We start from the raw sequence: 20686 nt of genomic DNA, 5'->3' as shown, positions 1-20686 counted from the left end.
TTTTTTTTTTTTTTTTATGTGTCAGGACTTTTGCTTTCTAAACTCCCTGCAAGTTGTATTTACTGGGTGTGAGAGCTCTGGGCCTAGAGGGAGAGGCAAGGCACTATTGGGAACCGTGAAAACCCCAAATGCAAACAACGTTTTTTGTTAATAAGCTGCCTAGACATGAAAAGGCGATGAAGCTTTTTGTCGAAAAGTGCAGAGGAGAAGAGGACAGCTTCTTGAATGATCTGGAGAGTAGGGGACCTTCTGTGCCAACTTGTTTGTCCCAGCAAAACAAAGCTCAAATGGGAAAATCTTACTTAAGTGGGGGAAAAAGGGCAGTTCTGTGCAAGCTCAGATGGGCATAGACTGCTGTGAGTCAGGTTAGCCTGGAAATTAGGGGGAAAAAAGCTTAGAACCAACAGAGGGAGGTAATCGGAGCAAAGACCTGTGTAATTGAGAAGAGGATAAAATACTGTGTAGCATCGGCAGGAGTGAGAAGTGGAATTGGAGACACAAGAAGCCCCTTCCAAGCCTCTCTTTGTAGCTCAGGAAGGCTCTTCAGGGGATATAAATGTGAGCAGGTATAGCAGAGCTGGTGAAAGTGAACCTGCAGAGATTTAAAGACGATGAGCCCACATGAGCCTCTCGGTTACAGTGAAGGTGACTGGCTCTGTGCATAAGCTGAAGGTATGTGATGGCTGGCAAAGAAGAAAAGTGCGTGGGGTTTAACCTGTAAGCTGGTCATCAGTTCAGAGGAAGAGCTAAGGAAAAAGGGCAGCTTTTAGTTCTGCAAAATAATTGCAGTCCAGGACTCAGGGTGAGCCTTCATGGCTGTGCTTGGGATGCCTCAGGATCAGACGGGTGACGTGGAATCGGTGATTGCCGGCTCTTAAGAGCAGTGTGTTACCTGAAGCAGGGCCCTGGGTGAGGATTTTCTGCCCTGAACAGCTGGGGGAAGCAGATCTGGATTTGAAACCTGTGCGTGCAGTTGAATACCAAGTTGATTTGTGTAAACACGTGGTTCTATGGACCTGGCTGTTCTCTGTTAGCACGACCTGCTCTTGGGCTGTAATATGGTGTTATCATTGCCCAGTTGATCACTCGTGGCTGCTTATGAGGCTGGAAAACTGGTTTCAAAAGTTTGAATTTAAGAGACAGGCTGCTGTCCTGTTTGCAAATGGAGATTGTCCAACAGTTACTGCTGGGCTACAGTGAATTATCTGACTGGTGGTGGATGGTGCTGACCTTCCCTCCTTCCCCTTTTCTCTCCTTTTAGGTAGGCGACCATAAGTTCAGTGCTCACCGAATCGTTCTGGCAGCTTCTATCCCCTACTTCCACGCCATGTTCACCAACGACATGATGGAGTGCAAGCAGGATGAGATTGTCATGCAGGGGATGGATCCCAGGTAACATCCCATATCTAGAGGTGCCGTGAGTGTTCCGTGGGCCTCACTGTTGCATGTGTAAGGCTTAAAAGCCTACCCTCTGTGTGAATGGCGATAGGAAAGGTTTTTCTTTTAGTAGCCTCCCCTGCTAGATTTTCAATAAACTCTGCCCTTTCTCCCCCTTGTTTAGTGCACTTGAGGCTCTGATCAACTTTGCCTACAACGGTCACCTGGCCATAGATCAGCAGAACGTCCAGTCTCTGCTGATGGGGGCGAGTTTCCTTCAGCTGCAGAACATCAAAGATGCTTGTTGCACTTTCCTCAGAGAGAGGTAAGGGGTTGTCTTTTAGCTGTGCTTACTGCTCCCCAACAGGAGCAAGGTTTTAATTATCTGTGTCTGGCTTGGGAGGGAGTAGGATGTCTCCTGCCGGCATGATAAGGAGGCCTCTGTCTCCCAGGACTCACCATTCTCATTGCCTATAAAATAACTTTTCTGACTTAGGAGATGCTGCAGGTGGGGTGCAGAATAAGGCTTTGGCAAGCCATGGAAATTAATACCTAGAGCAAAACTGAGGGAACATTTCCCTTTTTCAGAGTTAGCTAGCCAGTTGCACATCACAGTGGTGCATCACTGCCTCTACTACTAACGAACCCATCCTCGCAGTAACTACCCTTTCTGCTGTTGCATGTGTAAGAGGGGAGGAACAAAGGGACCGGGCCAAGGAGCTGGACAGGAAGCTGTAGCAGAGCCTTAAATTGGTCCCAGGTTTTACAGTTCCCTCGCTGGTGTTTGGCTGCAGGATCGTTCCAGCAGCACAATCTGGAGACGGAAAAACTGGGCCGTTCTTTGGGAAAAGCACCACACACATTTTCAGATCGTGCCAGGGAGTCTTACGTGTTTAATTCCCCCTCCCTTTCTTAGTTTGATTTCTCTGCAACTGTTCAGTGTATTGTGTGGTGTGATATTAAACAAATACATGGAACATCTCAGCCAGTTATTTTTCTTTATTTCTAAACAGAGGTATCCTAAAATCATGCTTTGGGGAGAAAAAATGTTTTTCCTCTGTGTTTAAGATGTCTCAATTTTCAGTCTCCTGTGCATCCTGACTTTCTGCAGTTTGTTTAAAGTTAGGTTATGTAAGATTACAGAGTATTCATTTTTTCTTGCAAAAACATTTTATTTGAGGTACTGGCTATGAGACCAAGCTGGAAGGAGATGTGTTGCGTTGATTTTTGAGTCCCTGCTAGCTTGAGGTAGTTGTATCCATACATAGATTAAGCAGGGTGATTTGGTTTCTTGGAGTTAGCTGCCACACTTTTTCCAGACCGACTAGGAGCAAGTAGGTGTCCTAAGTTAAATCCTGGATTGGAGTGTGCAACTGTCACTTTGGTTAATAACAAGAAAATTAGTGGACTCTGGCTGCTCTGAAGAGCTGGAACATGCACACTGAGCTCTCGTTCTTAAATGGAATTAAGACAGGGGATATTTTTAGGCCTCTGTGCACAGACAGGTCCATAGTGCTGTACCCAAGGCCTGTGTGAGCCCTGAGAGCCATCCTTGCATGAAAGTGCCCCCCGTCAGTGCTGCATATTTGCTCTTAGCACAGCGAGGGGCAGTCACTGAGAGTGCTGTCCCCAGAGTGGACACAAACAGTGTCACGTCCTCTGTGGACACGCTGACAACAGCTGGGCCTGCATTTTGCAGACCATTAGACGTTGAAACCATCAGAGCCCGAGGTGTTTTCCCTTCGTGGGTAGCATTTGGTTTAGTATCTGGTGATTAGTGCCACAAAACAACACAACTATCAGCTCTTGCTGAACGGTGACATGCCTGTACGGGGCAGGGCTTCTTGTTTGGGCAGGAGTGTCCAAGGCACGTGCCTGTTTCTGTAGGGCAGGTGGTTGCGGCAAATAACATCATCTCCAGCTTTATGCAGTGGCTGTTTTTCTCTGCTGGGGAGAGGCTGGTAGTTCTCACTGTCTAACCTCCAACTGCAAAAACATCTTTGGTGATAAAGCCTTCTTAATCGCAGGAAATGGCTTTATGAAGCTGCTACAGATGCTGTTCTGTGGTACTTTAAAAAAAAAAGATGTAAGATGAAAAACAGAGACTGATGGTTGGTATTTGAGCAATGTGCTTGATTCCAGCTTTGTCCAATACTGGAGTTAAAAAGAAGGCTGGATACACAGCCCAGGCACCCTGAGATGTGGGAGGGAGGGAGGGATTGCAGAGCCTCTCGCTTCCCCTCAACTGACAACCTGCAGCCATCACACAGGGCCAGCTGAGTCTGTCCAGTGACTCCGTGGCAGGTCTGAGGGGACATTTTCAAGTTGTGGTTTCCATCCTCTGGCTCTGCTGTGGATTCACCTTCAGATCTCTGTGTAGATACATTAATCGGTGAGTTGGAACCTGCCACCACTGAAGAAAACACAGCTGTGGCTTTCCCTACATCACGTATCCTCTGAGGCTTGCGTTGCTCCACTGAACCTCTTTGTAATTCTTTCAATCCTTCCATTAAACTGACATTACTTTTGCTCTCCCCGCTTGTCCCAGGCTTCACCCTAAGAACTGTCTGGGAGTGCGGCAGTTTGCGGAGACGATGATGTGTGCGGTGCTCTACGACGCTGCCAACAGCTTCATTCATCAGCATTTCGTGGAGGTATCCATGTCTGAAGAGTTCCTGGCATTGCCTTTTGAAGACGTCCTGGAGCTCGTTTCTAGGGATGAGCTCAACGTGAAGTCTGAAGAGCAGGTGTGTACCCGACTCAGGTCTCAGCAGTTTTTCCTTTGGAGGGTTTTTGGTTGCTTGGGAGTGGAATGGGATGTGGCCTTATTCCTGGTCTGAACAAAGCTGAGAAGATGTCCTGGCATGGTGAGGACACTAAGAGGTGCTAGACAGAGCTGTGGTGACTCCCTGAGCCCCACTTCTTGTCTGTGCTGCCGGTGTTACCTTGCTCAGACCATAGATTTTGCAAAACGGTGTTTTAAGGTGTTTTGCTTCATTGGTGACAGATCCTGAGAACCTTCAGCTGTGCCCCTTACTGTTGATAAGTGGCTGGTTCCGGGGAGGAGGGGCTGAGGGTGTGGGAAGTAGCAGGGAGCCCTTCCTCAGAGCTTGTGTTCAAGTCCAGACAAGTATTTCTGAGGTGTGAAGAATTTTCTGTGAGTGCTGCAGCATTTTACAACAAATGTTCTGCTGAATTTGCCATCAAGAGGCTCCTCTAGACTATCTTGTTCCTAGGGAAAAAAAAAAAAAAAAAAAAAAACAAAGCGTGGCTGAGCAACCTTAAGATATTTCAACAGCCTTGAGAATCTGTCAGTGGTGGGCTGACAGTCTGCAGGAGAACAGAGCCTGTCCTCGAGCCAGGAAATCTGTCCTGCTCTTTCTGAGGAGGTTCCTAAGGAGGTGACAAACGAAAAGCAGACCTACAGCTATCCTACCTACAGGGTAGGAGTGTGCTTTGTTAATCAGGCTGAAATGCCCCTGAAATGGGGAGGGGGGAGAACCTGCTTCACATTCCAGCCACATTGCTATATAATACCACAAATTTGTCTCGTGCTGCTTTTTCCAAGGGGATCCTTTGTGGAGCATGTAGGAGTCCAAAGAGTCTATCCCTTGTGTCCTGACAAGTGCCCTCTTCAGAAGTGTCTGTATTTTAGTGCAGTGCAGCTTATCTGCTGGTCATAAAGCACCTTGTAGAGTGGAATTAAGTTTGGGGGGTCTTTTTGCCCAGGTGGCCAAGAAGGCCAATGGCATCCTGGCTTGTGTGTGTCAGCACTGGCGTGGCCAGCAGGGACAGGGAAGGGATCTGAGCCCTGGGCTCGGCACTGGTGAGGCCGCCCCTCGATGAGTGGGTTCAGTTTTGGGCCCCTCACCCCAAAAAGGCCATTGAATGACTCGACCGTGTCCAGAGAAGGGCAACGGAGCTGGGGCAGGGTCTGGAGCACAGGTCTGCTGGGAGCGGCTGGGGGAACTGGGGGGGTTCAGTCTGGAGAAGAGGAGGCTGAGGGGAGACCTCCTGGCCCTCTGCAACTCCCTGCCAGGAGGGTGCAGAGAGGGGGGATGAGTCTCTGGAGCCAAGGAGCCAGCGCCAGGCCCCGAGGGAATGGCCTCAAGCTGCCCAGGGCAGGGTCAGGCTGGCTCTGAGGAAGGATTTCTGTGCAGAAGGGGCTGTTGGGCGTTGGAATGGGCTGCCCAGGGCAGGGGGGGAGTCCCCATCCCTGGAGGGGTTGAAGAGTCGGGCTGACCCAGCGCTGAGGGATCTGGTGGAGTTGGGAACAGTCAGGGTGAGGTTCATGGTTGGACTGGAGGAGCTTCGAGGGCTTTTCCAACCCAGTTGATTCTGTGATTCTAAGCTTACCATGATGCTGATGAAGAAGTACTTTTGCACTGAAAGCCTCAGGAATGTTGATGTGAGAGGCTCCACATCTCCATCATAGAGGAAGGAGTTGATAGTTTTGTTCTGGTCCTGCTGGAGTTTCCTCCACCACCACAGGTTGCAATAAAAGACCACTCGAAGCGGGTGTGTAATCTGGTTGAGAGGACAGCTACCCTGCAAGGTGGTGGCCGTGACCACAGTGACCAGTTCTGCAGCTGCTGGGAGACTGCTGAGGGTTTGTGTGCTCCCTGAGCTGAACCTTTGAACCAAAGTGAGGCTGCAGTGGGTGACTCTGGCGTTGGAGTGTGACCCCGCTCAGTGTGGCCGCTGGGGACACCATGCTCAGTGGCAGCTCTGCCTCGGGTGACTGTGACAGGACTTGGGTGTAGTCACCTGCGTGTAAGTGCAAGAGTGTAGAAGGACAACCCAGCTCAGCCTTTAACTGTGAGAGTCCTGTGAACCAAGGAGTATGTGTCTCCAGTTAAACGAGTCGGCAGGCTCCTTCTGTAATCTGGAGTCATCCGAAATGGGGCATGTGAGCAGTGCTCTGAAGAGATCTGCCTCTCCAGTGTCTGCAAAGGAGCCTGGAGGGACCAGCTCAGCTCCAGACATCTACCATGTACTTATCCAAAGTTGACAGATGGATCCCTCTCATCAAAACTGACTTCTGGTTTTTCATAGAGCACCACTATACTCTCTTCTTCTTCCCCAGTCTGCTGATTTTTGACACTAAATAACCATTTTTTTTGCATTCTGTCCCACTTCCTCTACCAAAATTCTCTTTCCAGCTCCCTCACCTCCCTCCAAACTAAGTACCATCCCAGAGCAGAATTACTGCAGATTAAGTCAGGCAGAGACAGCAATGCCAAAGCCAAGCACCCAAGCATCAGGCAACAGGAGAGTCCTCTGGTGCAACGTAGAGGATCACTCTTCTGTACTGAACCCGTGTCATCTGAGATCAGGGGAAGGTCATAGAATCCTGGAATGGTTTGGGTTGGAAGGGACCTTAAAGATCACCCAGTTCCAACCCCCTGCCGTGGGCAGGGACACCTTCCACTAGCCCAGGTTGCCCAAAGCCCCGTCCAACCTGGCCTTGAACCCTTCCAGGGAGGGGGCAGCCACAGCTGCTCTGGGCAACCTGTGCCAGGGCCTCAGCACCCTCACAGGGAAGAATTTTTTTCCTTGTATCTCACCTAAATCTTCCCTCTTTTAGTTTAAGACTTACTGCTTGTCCTATCCCTACACTCCTGATCCAGAGTCCCTCCCCCCTTTCCTGCAGCCCCTTTCAGCCCTGGGAGGCCGCTCTAAGGTCTCCCCGGAGCCTTCTCTTCTCCAGCTGAACCCCCCAACTCTCTCAGCCTGTCCTCACAGGGGGTGCTCCAGCCCCCCTAGCATCCTCGTGGCCTCCTCTGGCCCCGTCTGAGCAGGTCCGTGTCCTTCTGCTGTTGGTGCCCCCAGAGCTGGACCCAGCCCTGCAGGGAGGTCTCAGGAGAGGGGAGCAGAGGGGGAGAATCCCCCCCTGGCCCTGCTGCCCACACTGCTCTGGGTGCAGCCCAGCACACGGGTGGCTTTCTGGGCTGTGAGCTCACATTGCTGGCTCACAGGCAGTTTCCCATCCACTAATACCCCCAAGTCCTCCTTGGGGCTACTCTCCATCCCCTCCTCACCCAGACTGGATTTGTGCTTGGGATTGCCCCGACCCATGGGTAGGACCTTGCCCTTGGCCTTGTTGAACTTGAGATTGGCACCATCCCACCTCTCCAGCCTGTCCAGGTCCCTCTGGATGACACATCCCTTCCCTCCAGCCTGTTGACCAATTGATCATTGTCAATATGTGGTTTCTCTCCCATTGGACAGCTAGCAGCAGTAGGAACTTACAAGGAAAAAAAAAAAGAAACCCAACAAAACTCCCAACTTCCCATGCCTCTCTTCCGGCAGGTGTTTGAAGCTGCATTAGCTTGGATACGGTACGACCGAGACCAGCGAGAGTCCTTCCTACCTGAGCTCCTGTCCAAAATCCGCCTCCCCCTTTGTCGACCCCAGTTTCTCACTGACCGTGTGCAACAAGACGACCTGGTCCGCTGCTGCCACAAATGCAGGTGAGCCTTGGATATGGTGTTAAAAAACCACCCAGGGGGTGGTGGCTTTCAGTGGGATAGAGGTAGCAGGGATGTGGTTTAGCAGTCTTGGGGATTGAAATTCTCTTTTTTGTGGACAGAGGACCTCATGTAGCCAAAAAACCAAAGCACCTTCCTCAGTTTTAACCTGCCTTCTAGAAGTATTGGCCCATGGGAGGGGGAAAATCTTAAAATGCTTAAATCTGCACCTGACTGAAGATTTCATCCTATCAGCCAAGCTCTTTAATCATTTGACTTTGATTTCAGAGATCTAGTTGATGAGGCAAAAGATTATCACCTCATGCCAGAGCGCCGGCCGCACCTCCCAGCGTTCAAGACCCGTCCTCGGTGCTGTACTTCGATTGCAGGATTGATTTATGCTGTCGGAGGACTCAACTCAGCAGGTACCTTGCATATCCTCTCCCCGCAGCGCAGAGAGCAGCGTAGTTCACTGGGTAGAACCACAGGACTGTGAATTTCCCTTGTGTGAAGCGTTGAGTCATTTCTCCTCCTCTGTGCGGCGCTTTGCCCCTTCTGCTGAAGCGCTCAGAGTGGCTGTGCCTATAGTGGAACATCTTCCAGCTAGAAATTCTGGCTAGGTCAGGTTTATTTAGGACAGCCATTCTTGCTAATCTGAAAGAATTGGTGTTTTGAGGATGGTGTCCTTGCCTGTAGCCACAAGCAGGACTTGGAGGTGCCTAGGTGGTGTTGTTGGGGTGCTGAGGTCACATGTGCAGACACAGCCAAGTCATAGCGTAAAAAGGAGACAGAAAGTGTCCATGAAATGATCTGGGGCCTCAACCAACCTGGTTAACCTGGGCTGGAGGGTCTGGTGGGCCTCGCCACACCACGGCTGGTTTATCCTCTAGAGATTTATCCTTCCCAGGTGGCCGTGACACCAACAGAGGGGACGTGGCAGGTCTCTGCTGCCCCTTTGAGGTCAGTGAAGGTCCCACTGCCACAGTCTGGGACTAGTGGAGCCTTGGACAGGCTTTGAAACACTCTACAATCCTTCTGCACTGCAGAGTGCACATGATAGGAATTTTTCAGAGCAGGTTCTCATTGTAGGCAAGTAGGGATGTGGCTAGGAAATGCCTCTGACATGACTTTGGTGGCAAAGCTGAGAGGCTGGAATAGGACATCTGAGAGCTCAGAGTAGGATGTGTGAGATCTTGGCCACTTTCCCAGAAAAGAGCAGGAAAAGTCCCTGTGTCAGCCCCATCTTTGGGCTCAGAGCAGCGACCGCTTCTCCCTCGCACTCCTCCGCTACAGGCAAGCTTGCTAAAACAGTGTTTTACTGGGTCTCCCTCTTTTAATTTGAGTAGCAAATTTTTATGCAGGTGACTCGCTGAACGTGGTGGAAGTCTTTGATCCCATTGCCAACCGCTGGGAGAAGTGCCAGCCCATGACCACGGCCCGCAGCCGAGTCGGGGTCGCGGTGGTGAACGGGCTGCTCTATGCCATCGGTGGCTACGACGGCCAGCTGAGGCTGAGCACCGTGGAGGTGTACAACCCAGAGATGGATTCCTGGTCCAAAGTGGAAAGTATGAACAGCAAGCGAAGGTACGTGCAGCTCGCTTGGTGGGAAGGGGGATCTTTGGAGCAGGACAGGAAAAAAACCCGAGGTTGTAAGAAAGCTGGAGGTGGTGGATGCCGAATAAAAAAATGTATGTGTGGGGAAGGAGCAGAAGAAAAAGGAGCAGTGGAGCAGTATGGAAGCAGGTGGGATTTGCCTGGCCATGCTTAGGGCACTCGAGCTGATTCTGGGCACTGCTTACTGGTGAAAATTGGAAAACTGTCAGCAGTTCGACAAAATTGTGTTTACAAGGAGAGCCGTTAAGACCTCAGTAAGTAAAAACCAGCTGAGCGGTGTGGGCTGTAAGCTACGGAGTTCTCTCAGTTTTGGTGGCATCGTGGAGTGAAATTAAACTACAAGAGGGTGATCACGTTCTGCTGGTGAGGTCTGTGAGGGTTTGGAGTCCCAAAGGAGGTGGTCAGAGCCCTGTTTCTGCATGTGGTCATACTAGGTGGTGAGTAAAGCACTGACAGGCACCGTGTAGGAAACTCCAAATAAATATTTTACCATCTCTGTCTAGTACTGGCATTTTCTTTCCCTCCCAGAAAACAGAAGAGAATCGCAGCTGGGAGGGAAAGGAGTATTTTTATCACCCAGTGAGAGGGGTTTCCAGCTAAGCAGAAGGTGTTTGTGCTTGATAAACAGAGCTGTGCGGTTCCCAATCGCTTGCTAAGAGTTGTTAAATTGTTTGCTTTCCTGCAAGCTTTGCAGCACTTCTTTACCATAATGGTTTGTCTGGTTTGGCTTTTTTTTGTGGTCTGAGAAGTTGATGGCTTGGGAAGAGCATGCTGCAAGCGGCCGAGTACATGAAATCCTGGGCACAAAGCTCTGATTTGTAGTAGAAAAGCTCATTTTTTTTTCTGTAGCAGCGAGGTTCCTGGGAGCTTTTCCCACAGTGAGAGGCAGTTTCTCTTCCACAATTGGGTTGTTCTGCCTTGAAGCCAAGCAGAAGGGACGTCGGGTGCTCTTGTGCAGAGGAAAAATGTCACTTGTACAAACTGCTGGGCTCCAGCTGCAGTGCTGGGGTTTTATCGTGGAGGATTGCGTTGCTGAGTTTTATGAGAAGCTTTGATGACTGCATTTTTCGAGGTGGGATTCTGGTCTCCTGCCCCATTTTATAGCCTTTTTGAGCCAAAGAGGTGATTTACAAGGTGTAGTGACAGGGTCAGGCACCTCGATTTAACGAGCTTTACGTTTGACAGCAATTAGTGGTTCTCCTGAGGCTGCAAAATGATGCCCCTCACCCTGTGTTGTCTCCAACCAGCAGCAGCGGGGAGATCCCCCATGGGAAACAGGAATTGCTGGGATTTTGACTCCATGATCTGGGCCAAATTTTCTCCCCGTGTTTTGATTTAGTTCTTTTGATGGGGAAAAGGGGGTGTGCTCATGCCATGGGCATCTCTCATGACCTGTGAGGCTCAGAGGTAGGACTGAGCGGTTGAACACCCTGGAGGTGAAGCAAGGGGGAGGGGAGGAGGTTGGGTGGGGTGCAGGAGGGGACGGCAGGCAGCAGGCTGTGCAGATTTCCTGCGTTCTGGACGGTGTGGCAGTGCCTAGAGCCATCTCATGGGGTCCTGCTCTTCCTTGCAGCGCGATGGGAACGGTGGTGCTGGATGGCCAGATCTACGTATGTGGTGGGTACGATGGAAACTCATCCCTCAACTCCGTGGAGTCCTACTCTCCAGAGACAAACAAGTAAGAGCTCTTCGTGCCTGTTTGTTTGCTGCTGGGGTAGTGCCGTGGCACTGCTGGGTGTCCGGGCTGTGAAGGGAACATAATAAACAGTGTGGAAAAGCCTTTATATGCTGACAGCAGAGCAGCATCCCTCCTGATGAGGGATTTACCTGGATGCAAGCGAGCAAAACCAGGGTTTAAATAAAATAGGTGGTGAAAGGAGAGTTACCAGAACCCAACTCTAGAAAATCCAGTCGAGTTGAGATAATCTTTGGGGATCCTTGCTAACCAATCCCCTCTCCCAACAAGGTGGACAGTGGTGACCCCCATGAGCTCCAACCGCAGCGCCGCTGGAGTCACCGTCTTCGAGGGCCGGATCTACGTGTCGGGGGGGCACGATGGCCTGCAGATCTTCAACAGTGTAAGTCTGGGGGAGTGTGGGTTCCTGTGAGCCTCCTGCAGGAATTCACTTACTGCGGGTAGCTGAAAGGTCAGGCTGGGGCTGGGAGGGCTCCATGCCCCTTCCCTCTGCACCCAAAGTGCCGTCAGTGTTTGCAGCACCAAATTCTGATGTTTCCAGGGCCCTTCTTGCTCAGGAAGAAATGAGCTGGGAGCTGGGCTGGAAGTGCTGTTCTTGTGCCCCAGCACCAAAAGGATTGAACTAGTGCATTTTGTCTTCTCCCCACTTCCTTTTAATTTTAAAATCATTTTATCATTGCATTCCTTTGAGCTCTGAAGTATCCCAGATGCCAGGCATTTACCTCTGCTTTCTGTGCCTGCCTGTTTCAAAAACAGATTAGCGCTGAAACAAGCTTCACAGCAGGGGCAGTTATAGAATCACAGAATCATCTGGGTTGGAGAAGATTTTGAAGCTCCTCCAGCCCAACCATGAACCTCACCCTGACCGTTCCCAACTCCCCCAGATCCCTCAGCGCTGGGTCAGCCCGACTCTTCAACCCCTCCAGGGATCCCGGGGACTCCCCCCCTGCCCTGGGCAGCCCATTCCAACGCCCAACAGCCCCTTCTGCACAGAAATCCTTCCTCAGAGCCAGCCTGACCCTGCCCTGGGCAGCTTGAGGCCATTCCCTCGGGGCCTGGCGCTGGGGCCTTGGCTCCAGAGACTCATCCCCCCTCTCTGCCTCCTCCTGGCAGGGAGTTGCAGAGGGCCACGAGGTCTCCCCTCAGCCTCCTCTTCTCCAGACTGAACCCCCCCAGTTCCCTCAGCCGCTCCCCAGCAGACCTGTGCTCCAGACCCTGCACCAGCTCCGTTGCCCTTCTCTGGACACGCTCGAGTCATTCAATGGCCTTTTTGGGGTGAGGGGCCCAAAACTGAACCCAGGAATCGAGGGGCGGCCTCACCAGTGCCGAGCCCAGGGCTCAGATCCCTTCCCTGTCCCTGCTTGCCACGCTGGTGCTGACACAAGCCAGGATGCCATTGGCCTCCTTGGCCCCCTGGGCACACTGCTGGCTCATTATCAATCCCCCCCAGGTCCCTCTCTGACTGGCAGCTCTCCAGCCACTCCTCCCCAAGCCTGTAGCCCTGCTGGGGGTTGTTGTGGCCCAAGGGCATCCCCCGGCATTTGCCCTTAGTGCAAGTTACCAGTTGATGATACGAGCCCAGCTTGCCCTCTCCCACCTGCTCTGTGTTTCAGCTTTCTGCCTGTTTTCTAAAGAAAAGCCTGATGTGGAACAGAAAAGAGTCAGTCATCCACTCAGGAGTGGACAACATGGGGAGCTGTATCTGGGTTGGATGTGTTACTAATGCACTGCTCTCAGAAACTGGTCATAAAGGGTTTGTTGGGAGCAGCAGTAACTCTTCCTGCCTTGCTCAGCAGATGGGGGAAGGCTCTTGTCTGCGGCCTGAAGTACCCCAGAGCCAAGAACTACAAATCTGCTTGTCTGAGCACATTCCTGAGCGGGACAAGTCTGGAGCAGTGCAGGAGTCCTTGCAGAAGGGGTCCATCTAATGGTCTCACTAGAAGTGCAAGGGATACAAAATGGTGGTTGGCTGGGGTTTTTTTCCCCCTGAGGAGCTGGACAGCCCTTCTACAGATATATGTGTCAGCTTTTTCTGAAAGTGGAAGAGGTTATCATGCAGAGGAAGGGAAGGAACCCTACCCTTTGCCATGGGGTGCAGGATGTAGGCTTGAGCTGTGTCAGGATTGGTGGTTGTCCGACATGAGAAACTGGAAAGTTTGGGCTGTTACAGCTGAAATCTGCTGCCTGGAGAGAGCAGGGAGTCTCGCTTGAGGTTAGGAGAGACTTAGGGGATTGTTAAGGACAGCTTGGACATGTACTTCTTGGGTCTGATAGAGCTTTGGCTGCCTCTGCCTCGAGGCAGCATCCTGGTACTTGAGGAAAATTAATACCCTGAAATTGAGACACAATCCTGTTGCAATTGAACTTTTAATTGAAGGGCGTTCAATCCTTTTGGTGCTGAGGCTCAGAGAACTGGGAAAAGTTTAAATTGAAAGGGGAGGGATCTGCAAAGCTGTGCTTGCTGTGGGGAATGGTCTCTCCCCTCATTTATCTGCTCCAGCTCCCTGGGCCGAGCTCAGGGGGAGCAGAGTGAAACGCAACGCCCGGTGAGATCCGGGTTGTTAGAAAAGCTTAAAACTGATCTTAAAACCGTCTAAATCCAACCAACATGCATGATTGGAATAACCCGCACAATCCAAGCGAGGGTCTGCTGAGGCCACGTGCTCTCTGTGACTGCAGGTGGAGTACTACAACCACCACACGGCCACGTGGCACCCGGTGGCCAGCATGCTCAACAAACGCTGCCGCCACGGAGCGGCCTCGCTGGGCAGCAAGATGTTCGTCTGCGGAGGCTACGACGGCTCGGGCTTCCTCAGCATCGCCGAGGTCTACAGCTCCATGGCAGATCAGTGGTACCTGATCGTCCCCATGAACACCCGGAGGAGCCGAGTCTCGCTGGTGGCGAACTGTGGCCGGCTCTACGCCGTGGGGGGTTACGACGGACAGTCCAACCTCAGCTCGGTAGAAATGTACGACCCGGAGACAAACCGCTGGACGTTTATGGCCCCGATGGTGTGTCATGAGGGAGGGGTTGGCGTGGGCTGCATCCCCCTCCTGACCATCTGAGAGGAGAGAATTTGGGGAGGGGGGACAGACACCCATCTTCTCAGTGACAATCCGGGGAGAGTGTTTCCGCCGGGGTGCGTTTCCAGGTGCTCATTCACACACACACACAAAAAAACTCAACAAACCAATCCCCACCCTTGGCTTTTTGGGCTGAGGCTCCTCCATGATCAAACATGTTGAAATACGGTGAGTCTACGTGCTGGTGCGAGCAAGGACCTGCCCACCCTCCTCCACCCCCCCCACTGGCCCTTGCTCCTTGAATCCTTCCCCTCCCTGTGGTCTGCTTTTGGCTGCACCCTTGGGAAGCCCTGGTGTAGGCCAGGGGAGCAGGGCAGGCTGAATTATGACATAAAAACAGCCGCTTTAATGACTTTGAAAATACCCTCACACCTTCCATCAGCAGCAAAGCAACCCGAGGGCTCGGTTTGGCTGTTGTGGTGGCTTGCTGCTGGGCAACGGATCTCCCCTGGCTTATTGAAACAGAAAAAAAACAAAAAAACAAAAACCACTGGCATCAGTTCCCGGACCACATCCAGGCTTTGCTTCCAAGGTGTTTCTTGCACAAGACGTCGCTGGCTTCTCAGAGCAGAGCCGGGCTTTCTTCAGCTCGGTGGGGAAAACTTCTCCACAAGAGCCACAGGATGGAGAAACTAGGAAGAAGAAAACGGGTCGGTTAAACCATTGCGCCGTTTCAGCAAGCTTTGGAGGAGAAGGCTGAATGCAAATGACACTAAGCAACAGTCAGGATTTCAAAATGGGAGCTAGGCCGAGGTGTTCATTGTAAAGATGTCCCTTAAATTAAATATTGATATATTTTCAAAGTCGATGTGTAAGAGGCAGCTGGAGCAGAGCGGGGCCATGATGTCTCAGGAGGGGAAAGAAAAATACGTGTTGAATTTGTGGGCTGTGCTGGGGGGGGGGGGGGGGGGAGAGGGACGGCTGCCCCCACGGGGCCCTCCCCAAAGGGCTGATGGAGCGAATCGTGTGTTGGTATCATAATTTTGAAGGGGGTTGCTCTGCTGGGAAAGGTCTCAGCAGTGGGTTTTGTGTCAGGAAACTTTTCTGCACCTGCGAAACGAGGCACAGGCAGCGTGGCAGCTCCCTGCCCGTGCCATCCTTGCCTGTGTCAGCCCTTCAGCCTTCCTCTGTAATCCCTCCAGGGCTCCCCCCTGCCACCGTCCTCCCGTGCCACCCTTCAGCAAAGCCATACCCTGTCACTGCCATCGAGGGGGACAGGCAGGGCCAGGCTCCTGCCCCTGCTGCCTGCTCAGGCAGGAGGAACTTGACACTAATCCCACCGGCCGCAGCAAAAGGATGGGGATCTCGCCTCTCTTTCCAGTGTTTGGGGGGGCTCAGCCCCTGCCCCTCCTGGCCCCAACCTTGCACCAAGCCAGGGGGAGCTGGATGTTCACCCCAGCCCCCAAATCCCAACCCCCTACTTGCTCATAGCTGACTCCCAGCATCGCTGGGGATTTTAACTTTGGGTGTATATGTGGATGTCTATATATTCAGGTACTGTGTATATTTTAGGTATATATAATGAGCGTATCTGGCTATAAATGTGATTTGTCAGTATAGAGCTATTTTCTCCATGTATATCAGCTGCTGGGTTCACCGGAGGGAGAATTCATTTGGGGTTTTCATGCTGCTAAGACTATAAAAGGAAAAAAAAAAAAAAAAACACCTGTGAACACTGGAATCAAAATGAAGTTGCTCTTTGGGCCGTGAATTGCAGAAATGACCGAGCTGGAGCTGCAGTGGGGTCCCTGCAGAAGGACCAGCCTCTGTTCCCTCCGAGGGAAGGACCACGCTGTATTTTTCCGTCTCTCTCCCCAATTTCCCCTGGCTCAAGAGTTGTGCTCCTCTGACCTCCCACCTCGTAGCATCTTTTCTTCCCCAGGCTGTGTCCTTCCTGTGGTCACCTCATGCTTTGAGGGGCGTGGGCCTGCTCTCCAGCCATGCCCTCCTCCCATCTTACATCCCTTCTCCCTCCCAGATGAGCTTTTGTGTCCGTAAGAATATGAATATTGGATCAAATACTCTTACAAGAGCAGTGGCCCAAAAAATTGCTGAAGAGGGCTGTTGAGGACCCCCAGGCTCCCAAGCTGGTGGTCCTGGGGGACTCACCCATCCCCTGGCCACACTGCTCACGCTCCCTGGGTTTCCTTTCCTGGGGATTTTTTTGCTTTTTCTTTGTGGATTAACCAAAGAGAAAGGGGAACTCGTGGCCCTTCAGCACGGCTGCAGCACCTTCACCCTCAGCCCCCAACTGCTGGTGTCCCTAACGGGACAGAAAAATACCAAATTTGGGGGAAACAAACCCTGGTCAGCCAAGGAATGTAAAGTGGGAGAGCACGATCTGCTCAGTGTAATCCTCGGTAAATCCTGTGTCCTCAAATTCAAGGAAAATACTGAAAAAAAAATGCATTAAGGATCCTCATCATACCAGCACGTTTCTATGTCCACAAACCACGCTGCACTGCTTCTCCCCTCCTGCGCGCACCAACCTACATCCCCACCCCAAAAGGGCACTTTCACTGTCACTTAACCTTTTTTTTTTAATTAAAAACCAAGAGAAATTCCTCCCCTGGTTGGCTGTGTGGCATCTTTGAGCGAGGTGGGGAGGGTTTCGGGGCATGATCTCTGTCTGGGGATGGGATGTTTAAGACAAGTCTGAGCTCTGAGCAGAAAAAAAGTGGGAAAAAAGAAGGAGAAGGGAGGGGGCTACTGTTTTTTTTCCTCATAAATCTGGGAGGAGAGTCTTGCTCCTGGCACAGGAGGAGAAGGACGTCAAGCATGGCTGGATGGATCCCGGGAGCCTCGGTTGTACCATCCTGCTGTGAAATCGGGAGTAGATGAAGGGAAGAGGCCAGGGAGGGGGAGTCAGCATCACCGCCAGGCCCAGGCGAGCGCCCGCCAAGGAAAACACCGGCAACCCGATCCCTTCCCCACGGCGGCAGGGGCCCGGTGTTTATCCTGGAAAACGCAGCGGGCTGAGGCTGGGGAGGCCCCCCGAGCCCTGCCGCGTTTCCCTGGGCCGCATGGCGCTGGTGCTGGGAGCTGTGCTGCTGGCGGCGGGTGCCGCCGTCCCGCCGGGGCTGCCGGCACCCCGCGACCTGGCTCGTTCCGTGCTGGAGACCCACGGGCAGGACTTGAAGCTGCTGAAGCTGCTGGGAGTCACCAGGACGGTAGGAGCAGCGTGGGTGATAAGCGATGGGGGTGGGTGCAGCTGGGAGCCCGTTTCCCACCGGCGGTTCCATCTTTTTTTCCAAGACGTTCGACTGGGGAACCCATTTCAGCATCAACTTCACCGCCCGCCAGCCCGCCTGCCCCAAAAACCTCCCCGAGCGCCGCGGTGCTGCCTGCCAAGCCCGGCCAGGCAGGGTAAGACTGGGACCAGTTCCCTCTCCCCACCAAAAAAAAACCACAAGGGGGGACACAAAGGTCCCACAAGGGTCCCTGTGTCCCCCAGGTGCAGCGGTGCACGGCCCAGGTCTCCGTCTTCGCCTTCCTGCCCGACGTGCCGCTGTCGATGGTGGAGTGTGGCCGGGAGCCGGTGAGGCCTCTGGGTGCCCCCACCCTTGGGTGGAGGGATCAGTGAGGGGGGGTGTGTGTGTTTGTCCCCCACTTTGGGGACGTGTTTTGGCTGCAGGGTGAAGCCCACCCTTTTATTTCTCACCTCAGCAGCCTGGCAGCAGCACCCAGCCCCGCTCCGCTGGCACCCAACGAGCCTTCGGCACCAAGCCAGGTCACCCATCATCATCCTCCTCACGGCAGCACCCCCCACCTCGGCCTCTCACTGGCGTGTCCCTCCTGGGGACATCCCACCGCCCCCTGTCCCCAGCAGAGCTGGAATAAAGATATTTTGGGCTTGTACGTGTGCGTGTGTGAGGGTGACACGTTTGGGGGGGGCGCACCCGCCAGTGTTGGGAAAAAGGAATGGGGCAAGCCCAGGGTTGGGCAAGTCTGGGGGGGCACCTACCCAATGCGGGCAACACTCCCGGTGTCACCCGGGTCCCTGTGCTGCCCCATCCCCCCTTGTGCCCCCTCCCTGGGAAGCGGGGAAGGTCCCTGAGGGCTCCCGGTCCCAAAACCACCCCCCACGCCCAGCCGAGGGGCTCCCATTGATGGGGACACCCTGGGGAGCGGGGTCGGGTCCCCAAGGGGGGGAAAGATGCAGGACCCCCCCCCGCCCTGTGTGTGTTCCCCCCCAAAAAAAAAACAACGGCCACTCTGTGGGCTGGGGCCAGGCGTTTCCGGAGCCGGGGGAACCAAGCCCTGGGGTGGGTTTCCCAACCTCCCAGGAGCGGATAAAAGGGGACACGGGTTGGGGGGTGGTGTTGGTGACCGTAGGGACGCGATGCTGAACTCCTGGGTGCTGGTGCTGGCGGTGCTGGGGGGGGCCTGCGCCCTCCCCGCCCCGGCCCCGCTCACCTACACCCAGGTGCTGGCTCAGGCCGTGGATTCCTACAACCAGCGCCCCGAGGTGCAGAACGTCTTCAGGCTGCTCAGCGCTGACCCCGAGCCCACCCCAGTGAGTGTCATCCCACCCGTGACCCCCTTTCCTCTCCCCACTCGTGAACTACACCCACTCGTGACGCTCCCTCCCCCCTCATGGCCCCGCAGGGCGTCGAGCTGAGCACGCTGCAGGGCCTCAACTTCAGCGTGATGGAGACGGAGTGCGCCCCGAGTGCTCGGCTGAACCCCGACGACTGCGACTTCAAGGAGAACGGGGTGAGGATGAAGATGATGAAGATGGGGGGCGCGGGTGAGACAACACCCAGGGTCCCCAGGGTGACATGGGGTATCATTTTCTCCCCCCCTCCTTCTCCACCAGGTCATCAAGGAGTGCACAGGACCGGTGCAGTTCCTGCAGGGCTCCCCCGAGATCGACCTGACCTGCACCGACGCCTCCTCCAACGTGAGTGGGGGGGCAGCACCCACCCCCCGGCACCCGCTGGCTGTGGATGGGAGGACCCACGGGTGGGGTGTTGGGTGTTGGCGTCCTTCCTCCTGCCCCATGTCCGCTGCCCTCAATAGGGACACCCCGATGTCTCCGTCCCACCACGATGGCTCCAGCCCGAGGTGGTGGAGGGGTGGGATGGGGGGGGGGGGATGTCCTGGGGCACCCGTGGGTGCTGGGTGTGGGGTGCGAGGGTCCTGGGAGCAGGGACCCAGGTGTGAGGTCCCAGATGTGGTTCCTGGGTGCAGGCTCCTGGCTGGGGTCCCCAGTGTGGGCTCTTTGGGGTGGGGTCCCAGGTGCAGGGACCTGGGTGCAGGGTGCTGGGTCCCAGGTGTTGGATCCTGGATGTGGGGACCTGGGTGCAGGTGTGGGGTGCCCCGGCTGGGATTTTGGATGCAGAGACTTGAGTGCAGGCTCCTGGGGGGGCGGGGGGGGGACCCCGGGTGCACAGTCCTGGGCATCGGGTCCCTCGGGTGGGGGCTCCCGGGTGGGGCGCCAGGTGCAGCAGCCCCCCCGCCCCAGTGACCCCCATTATCCCTCCGACAGCCGGTTCTCGTCCAGCGGGGCCGGTTCGGGCGCTTCCTGCGCAGGATCCGACGCATTCGGCCCAGGTTCACCATCACTGTCCAAGCCAGGGGCACCTTCCGGGGCTGAGCCAATAAAGGGGCCGCTCGCGGCCGGTGTGTGTGAGCCAAGTTCCTCTCTGCCTTTTGGGGTGCAACGGGAAGGGGGGGGAAACTGAGGCACACAGGGAGGGGGCACAGGCAGGAGCCAGGGGGCTCCTCTCCCCACATCATCCATCAGCCTCGGGGATCCTTGGCCCTGAGGGGTCGGCACCGGGGACAGATTTGTGCCAGGAAGCCCCCCCAGGGCACCCCCGACACCAACCCCCCCCCAGAAAAAAAGGAGCTATTCACATCCCACACCACATCCACCCCCCACGGCATCATCATCCCCTCGGCGTTATGTCCCCCCCAAAGAGGTGGTGCTGGTAGAGGAGAGGTGCAGGAGCAGGGGGTACAGGGGCTGTGTGCCCCCCCCCCGGGAGCTGCAAGAGAAGGGAGGGGGTGTTCAGCTCCCAAGGGACCCCCCCATGGCGCACCCCTGCCCCGAGGAGGGGGGTCCCCAGGCTGTGCCAGCGAATCAGCACCCACCCCAGCGGCGGTTTGGGACACAGGGACCGCCCTGCACCCCAAAAGCGGCCACCCCGGGGGTTGTGGCTGCAGCTCCAGCTCTGGTGGCCCCTTGGGACCTTGGGGGTGGCCCCATGGGACCCCGGGGATATCCCCTCCTGTCCCCTCCACCCCCACAATGGGCCAACAGTCCCTTGGGGCTTGCACCTCACATGCACCCCATGGCTGGCACAGGCTCCTGGGGGACCTGCGGTCCCCAAGGTGTGTCAGGGGGCAGCAGGGGACCCAGTCCCGGGGACACGAGTCCCTGCACGAGGCCGGGGCCAGGATGAGGCCCCGGGGGACCCGGCAGTGCCCAACCTTGTGG

At 54.4% G+C, this 20686-nt stretch overlaps 3 protein-coding genes across 5 annotated transcripts in view; all 3 read left to right on the top strand.

Moving 5' to 3' along the window:
* KLHL18 (kelch like family member 18) overlaps positions 1 to 16806 on the top strand; it is a 29157-nt gene extending 12351 nt beyond the window's left edge. Inside the window, exons 2-10 of one of the 2 annotated variants that reach the window (XM_074901059.1) lie at positions 1262 to 1392; positions 1562 to 1702; positions 3926 to 4124; positions 7690 to 7850; positions 8136 to 8272; positions 9209 to 9431; positions 11035 to 11139; positions 11428 to 11539; positions 13837 to 16806. In XM_074901059.1, coding sequence (XP_074757160.1) covers positions 1262 to 1392; positions 1562 to 1702; positions 3926 to 4124; positions 7690 to 7850; positions 8136 to 8272; positions 9209 to 9431; positions 11035 to 11139; positions 11428 to 11539; positions 13837 to 14223 — 1596 coding nt within the window. In that variant the 3' untranslated portion in view covers positions 14224 to 16806. Of the gene's footprint in view, positions 1 to 1261; positions 1393 to 1561; positions 1703 to 3925; positions 4125 to 7689; positions 7851 to 8135; positions 8273 to 9193; positions 9432 to 11034; positions 11140 to 11427; positions 11540 to 13836 lie in introns of both variants that reach the window. The other variant, XM_074901058.1, reaches the window with a different exon arrangement.
* Positions 16807 to 16886: 80 nt separating this feature from the next.
* LOC141957192 (uncharacterized) lies at positions 16887 to 18724 on the top strand. 2 transcript variants are annotated; one of them, XM_074898201.1, is made up of 5 exons: positions 16887 to 17411; positions 17497 to 17607; positions 17696 to 17779; positions 17911 to 18096; positions 18668 to 18724. In XM_074898201.1, exons 1-4 carry the CDS (start codon positions 17079 to 17081, stop codon positions 18079 to 18081), a joined length of 699 nt encoding a protein of 232 aa, XP_074754302.1. In that variant the 5' UTR covers positions 16887 to 17078; the 3' UTR covers positions 18082 to 18096; positions 18668 to 18724. The 2 variants fall into 2 exon arrangements, with proteins under 2 accessions (XP_074754302.1, XP_074754300.1); XM_074898199.1 differs by having other exon boundaries at positions 16892 to 17411; positions 17908 to 18096; positions 18668 to 18715.
* On the top strand, positions 18496 to 19840 carry LOC141957193 (cathelicidin-2-like). Its single transcript, XM_074898202.1, has 4 exons — positions 18496 to 18757; positions 18850 to 18957; positions 19061 to 19144; positions 19733 to 19840. The coding sequence occupies exons 1-4, from the start codon at positions 18584 to 18586 to the stop codon at positions 19838 to 19840; spliced, it is 474 nt and encodes a 157-aa protein (XP_074754303.1). The 5' UTR covers positions 18496 to 18583.
* Positions 19841 to 20686: the final 846 nt, after the last annotated feature.

This window comes from Athene noctua, chromosome 2 (assembly GCF_965140245.1).
Source record: "Athene noctua chromosome 2, bAthNoc1.hap1.1, whole genome shotgun sequence".
Classification (NCBI taxonomy): Eukaryota; Metazoa; Chordata; class Aves; order Strigiformes; family Strigidae; genus Athene; species Athene noctua.
Note: the sequence above shows the minus strand (reverse complement) of the source record. Positions and strands in the feature narration are given on the sequence as shown.